We start from the raw sequence: 5650 nt of genomic DNA, 5'->3' as shown, positions 1-5650 counted from the left end.
TGAGAAAATAGATTTTAAGAAAAAGATTTTAAAAACTTTAAAAAAAGAACTCAATATGATTATTAAAATGTTGCAAAAACCATTTAGAGAATATAATTAAAGATTTGAAAAGAATCACACTACAAAAATATATATTTTTACCGGAGGTTTTTTAATGGAGGTCGTAATAAACTCCTGTAAGTTTCTGGGACTTTTTAACAAATCCCAGTAAAATTATTCTCGTTTTACTTTTTTTATTTTTCAAAAAATTTTATTTGTCTAAACTTCTTTTCTTTCACTTTCTCTTTCGCGGTTCCCTTTCTCTTTCGCGGTTCCTCTTCTCCTTTCTCGGTGCCTCTCACCACTCAAGATTTTACTCACTCATTTCATCATCTGTTTGCTTTTGATTTCATTTTCGCCCGCTGATTTCATCACTAAACTGTGTTGATTTCAATTTCGTGTCTTAGGAGGAGGAAGCAGTTGTGGCTCGTGCCCTAGGAGGAAGAAGGCATTGCTCTTTCAATTTCATGGTTTTCCCTGAAATAAGGTAATAAAAACATGCTTTCAATTTCGTTTCCTTGTTTTCAATTTCATCACCGCTATTTTAATTTCGTCATTCGATTTCATCTCCATGCTTTCATTCTCATCTCATTTTCGTCTCCCTACTTTCATCTCCCTGCATCACTGTCCTCTTTCAATTTCATCTTTCTTGATCATGCCATAACTAATCGCTTATTTTGTTTTGTTTTATTTGTAGTTTTGTTTTACAGGTTCACTAACATGGTTGACAGTAGTGCAGTCCACTACTTGAAGACTATGTCATTATAGCTGCATTGTGGTTCCATTTTATATTTCATCAAGATTCTTCTTTCATTCTTGTTTTTCCTAATTTGATTCCCTTAAATGGTTATCTTAGAATTATATCACTGATTAGAAATTTCTTTCTTTGTAATGTTCTGTTTTAGTAGAACATCTTTAGGTACAAAGTTAGATTTTAAAATTGCAAACCTTTATTCATGCATGCAACGTTCTTGTAAAAAGTTTTCTAATAAAGAAATATGTTACCACCTTTTAATTGCAGCATATATGATGTAACAATTTGCACATGAATTTCAGGCTTACTTTCCTCCTATTTCACAATCAGATGGTGTTCCTTTGCATATGAAAGATGTGAAGGGAAATGAGTGGACATTTCAGTTTAGATTTTGGCCTAATAACAACAGTAGAATGTATGTATTAGAGGGAGTAACCCCTTGCATACAGGCCTTGCAACTAAATGCTGGCGACATTGGTATATAATTTCATCTGGACAGTGATCTATGCACATACTTGTTTCGTTGCTGTTTAATACTTTACTAAAAAACTTTATTCGGTATTCTGATTTTGTTTAAAAATTTGATTAGAAGTAAATGTGTTTCATGGCTATAAACTTATTCTGCTGCAATGATATTTAGTCGGATAGATCCTGGAGGCAAATTTGTTTTGGGTTTTAGAAGGGCATCAGATTGTACAGATACACAGGTTCTGACATTATTTTCTATTTCACAGTTCGATGTCTCTTCTTTTGATAATGCGTGTATGATGTTTTTTTTTCATAAAATTAACAAGTGATCATTATTGAAACAGGATGCTTCTGCTGGTAATTCCAGTGTTTTTCCAAGAAAGGAAAAAACCTTTTCTGGTACAACTGTAGGAAATAGTTATCATGATCTTCTCAAGACAAGAAAAGCGAATGGTGATCCTTACTTAAATAAATGCTCAGAGCATTTCCATTTGGGTACTGGAATTGCTAAGCGTCTTCGAACTAAAAATTTTGAGATGGTAAACAACGGTTTGGTACAACTACCAATTTCAGTTTCAGAAAAGACTCAAAATATTGGGCCTATGTTTTTTATTTTCTTTTTCTTTTCAAAGATAGGGGTGGTTGATTTTGGTGGTCATCAATGCAGTTGTTATTAAGGCTCTAAAATTATATTGGTTAGGCAAGGAGACAAAGAGTTGGATATCCCAGGCAATGGGGAAGACTGATTGGCAATGCCCATGAGAATCGGAATAAAATGTCAAAGCAAGCAGAATATATTTCCAGAAAACTAGCAAGGTTTATTTGCATAATATTGATATATCTTTGTTAGGTCATGTAGAAAGCTTTACTAATGTCTTACACAGTTATCATTTTGAACTGGAGGAGATTTGAACTAAGCTATAAATTTAATGTAGGATGAATTTAATGTTTGAAGTTTTATTCCTCCATCAGGAAGAGGACTTAAAGGATGTATTGGAGTTGCTTTTTGCTAGATATTGATATAGGGAAAAGGTTTCCTAACTATATTTTCTTATTTAAGGTGATGGAGGTAGTTCCTAAGGCAAAAGAGAACAACGTTCACCTTGACAAAAGCATATGATGTGTTGGGCATTAATGAGAAATCTGTTAAGTCAATGCCATTTAAACAGCTTGTTGTTCTGATTGAATCAACTTCTACCCTTCATATTGTGAAAACTTTGTTTGACCAGTTTGAGAGCTGCCTCAAAGTGTCTACAACAGCTTTGTAAATTTTGGCAGATAGTCAAACAATAGCTTAGCTAGGTCATCAAGGTATCGTGTGAGATTTGTTCTTTGTGCTTATATGATATTGGGTCATCCAGATGCAGTTTTCAGTGGAATGGAAGAATGTGAGATTGCTCTAGCCAAAGCTACACAAGAGTTTGTCCACATGTTTGAGTTGTTGATGAAGATTGTATTAGATGGGCTAGTACACAATTTTGATGAAGAGTCTGTCTCAGCAGCTATGAATCGTTGTACCTTCAGATCTCAGCTTGCTGCTTTTGATAAAGCTTGGTGCTCATACTTGAATTGTTTCGTGGTATGAAAGGTTAAGAATGCTCAATCGTTGGAGGAGGATTTGGTAAGAGCAGGTTGCCAACTTGAAGCTTCTATGATTCAAACTTGCAAGTTATCTCTAGAAGGACTTGTTGCTGATAAGCTTAGTCATGATATGAAAGCTATTCAACGTCAGGTAATGGCTGATTTTGGATGAAGCTATAGGTTGAGGCTCTTCCTTAGGCCTTTGATGTTGATATGCTCATATTATCCCATAAACTACAGTTTGATTCGCCCATATATATATATATATATATTATCTTTCAGGGGAAAATAAAACAAGCAACGGAGAAGGCCTTTTGGGATGGTATCATGGAATCTGTTAAGGGAGACCAACCCAACTATGACTGGATAGTTCAACTCATGTGAGAGGTTACGGATGAAATTTGTGAAATGGCTCCAAAAAGCTGGAAGGAGGATATTTTTTCTGCCATTGATTTAGAAATTATTTCTCAAGTACATATTCTCTTTCTTGCAGCCTGTGATGGCTATTAGATGCATGATTGGCGTATACCTTATAATATTTTCTTCTTTTCTGACATTTTCTATATACATGAAGGTGCTGAAATCAGGTAAACTGGATGTTGATTATCTTGGGAGAATTCTGGAGTTTTCAATCACGAGTTTGCAGAAACTCTCATCTCCAACCAATGAGGAGATGATGAAAGCTACACACAAGAAACTATTTCATGAATCGGGTGAAATTTGTCAATCAAGGGATGGTTTAAACAATTATTGTGTTGTAGCATTGGTGAAGGGCTTGTAATTTGTCTTTTAGCAGATTCAGGTCTTTTTGCTTAACTTTTATTTATTCGTGCACTTTGCTTAATTTTATAACTGAAACTTACTAGGTCAATATGTCATTTTTTCTTATGGTCGATAATTATGAATTATAGATGCTTTTTTGAAAGGATTCAGTACCACTGCTTTGTTAAGCAATTAAATTTTGCTCGATCAATGCATTCATGCTTTTCCTTTTTCTTTATTAATTAGGAATTTTGGATGCTTCTAATGTAATAAATTCTTTGAAATTACATAACAAAATTCCAACTTGTTTGTGATGTTTCCCAATTACCTGCCATTTGAATTCCTAGTTTTCTTTCCCCCTTCTTGTTTTCCAATTCTTCAATTTATGAGATACTAAAAGTTTTTTATTCTGCTAATTGGCAATTTATTTTGAATTAAGTCTTTATTAGCTGTTTTTACATTAAATTCCTAAGATTATATAAGCTTTAAATATCTGGTTTGCTTTATCTCAGATTCAAGGCCCACTATGAAGTGTCTATGCCAGAAACTAGTTAAATAGGTTCAATAATAATAAAGGATGAACATGAGAGTTTATGTGGTAACTTTTTCCTAATCTTGTTGTGTTGGATTGATTTAGTTTTTCAAAAAGTTTTATATCTAGTATTTATAATTTTTGTGAAGGTGGAAGATAGGTAATAAATCATTTGCCAATACAAATTTGACAGTATTGTGTTGCATTTGCTCTCTTGTTGAAATATTTTAGGAATTTCTACCCTAAAATCAAATATTGCTTCGGTTTTATAAATATAATAGCACTTTTAAGTTTTTTCAAAACTATAAGGAGTGGCAGCAGGGGGTGTTACGGGTTTGTGATTTCTAATTGGATGTATTAGCATTATAGATAAATTTTTGGATTGGGTGCCAATTAATATATTGTTTGGACTGTGACTAAATTGTGGGTTGCCATGGGTAGTACGAAGTTTTATTAGGTGTAGTGGATAAGTTATATTGATTGTTTTAATATATGTCTTCATGGCAAGGTGTTATTATAATATATATTTTTGATTCAGGAAGCAATCAATGCCACTTTAGGATGTCCAAATGTTAGAATTTTTGCTTTTTTTACCATGTTTTAGTAATTATATGCATTACAGGGGTAACAAATAAAATAAAGAGAATTTGGGATATAAGTAAAAACATCAATAAATAATAAATTGCATCGCAGGGGTAAAAAATACTGAAAAGGGACTTTTAATACTGTAATACAATAGAGGATTTAAAATTTTTGACAACTAGAAAATGTTTGTAAAATCCCTGCAAAGTACTAGGGGTTTTAAAACCGTCGAGAAATACCAGGAGTTTCAAAATTGCAGATAAATACCTGGGGTTTCAAATTGTCGAGAAATACAAGAGGTTTCAAACCGCCAGTAAATACCAGGGGTTTCAAACCGCCGGTAAATACCAGGAGTTTCAAACCGTCGGTAAATACCACGGGTTTCAAACCGCCGGTAAATACAGTTTTACCAGGGGTTACTCAAAACCGCCGGTAATCTGTTAACGACGCTGGTTTTTCTAGGAAAAAAGCAAACCGCGGGTAATTCCTTTACCGGAGGTTAAAACCCCTGGAAATGCCAAAATTAACCCCTGATAAAAATTATTTTTTTTTGTAGTGTCAAGAAGTTGATAAAAACTTTAAAAAGAATTGAAAAAGTTTAAGAAAATAAAATTCAAGAAAAGAAAACTAAGTAAAGAAAGTGTAAAAATAAGTAATTCAAGAAGTTAATGAAAATGAAGAGTTTAAAAAAATTAGGAAAAGTGAGAAAATAGATTTCAAGAAAAAGATTTTAAAAACGTTAATAGAAGAACTCAATATGATGAGTAAAATTTTGCAAAAACCATTTCAAGAACATAATTAAAGATTTGAAAAGGATCAAGAAGTTGATAAAAAGTTTAAAAAGAATTGAAAAAGTTTAAGAAAATAAAATTAGAGAAAAGAAAACTAAGTAAAGAAAGTGTAAAAATAAGTAATTCAAGCAAGAAGTTAAT

The 5650-nt window shown here is 32.7% G+C and overlaps 1 protein-coding gene across 8 annotated transcripts; it reads left to right on the top strand.

Annotated features, from left to right (window-relative positions):
• The first annotated feature begins 252 nt into the window (after positions 1-252).
• Positions 253-3767, top strand: LOC114171544 (uncharacterized). 8 transcript variants are annotated; one of them, XM_085670527.1, is made up of 5 exons: positions 253-330; positions 447-526; positions 737-1500; positions 1606-1800; positions 1962-3767. In XM_085670527.1, the coding sequence occupies exons 3-5, from the start codon at positions 1423-1425 to the stop codon at positions 2109-2111; spliced, it is 423 nt and encodes a 140-aa protein (XP_085526653.1). In that variant the 5' UTR covers positions 253-330; positions 447-526; positions 737-1422; the 3' UTR covers positions 2112-3767. The 8 variants fall into 8 exon arrangements, 2 of the variants coding, with proteins under 2 accessions (XP_085526653.1, XP_085526654.1); XR_014993353.1 differs by having other exon boundaries at positions 278-1500; positions 1962-2993; positions 3125-3313; positions 3417-3767; XM_085670528.1 differs by having other exon boundaries at positions 277-1500; positions 1962-2077; positions 2322-3767.
• The last annotated feature ends 1883 nt before the right edge of the window (positions 3768-5650 follow it).

Source organism: Vigna unguiculata, chromosome 3, assembly GCF_037176805.1.
Source record: "Vigna unguiculata cultivar grain cowpea cultivar isolate G323 ecotype 2 chromosome 3, ASM3717680v1, whole genome shotgun sequence".
In the NCBI taxonomy this organism is placed as follows: Eukaryota; Viridiplantae; Streptophyta; class Magnoliopsida; order Fabales; family Fabaceae; genus Vigna; species Vigna unguiculata.
Note: the sequence above shows the minus strand (reverse complement) of the source record. Positions and strands in the feature narration are given on the sequence as shown.

Bases quoted from the DNA above. Each gene is read 5' to 3' on its own strand.
- LOC114171544 (XM_085670527.1), top strand. From the start codon at position 1,423: ATGATATTTAGTCGGATAGATCCTGGAGGCAAATTTGTTTTGGGTTTT. The intron at 1,501-1,605 runs GTTCTGACATTA...TTATTGAAACAG, and splicing joins CAGATTGTACAGATACACAG to GATGCTTCTGCTGGTAATTC. The intron at 1,801-1,961 runs GTAAACAACGGT...TATATTGGTTAG, and splicing joins GAACTAAAAATTTTGAGATG to GCAAGGAGACAAAGAGTTGG.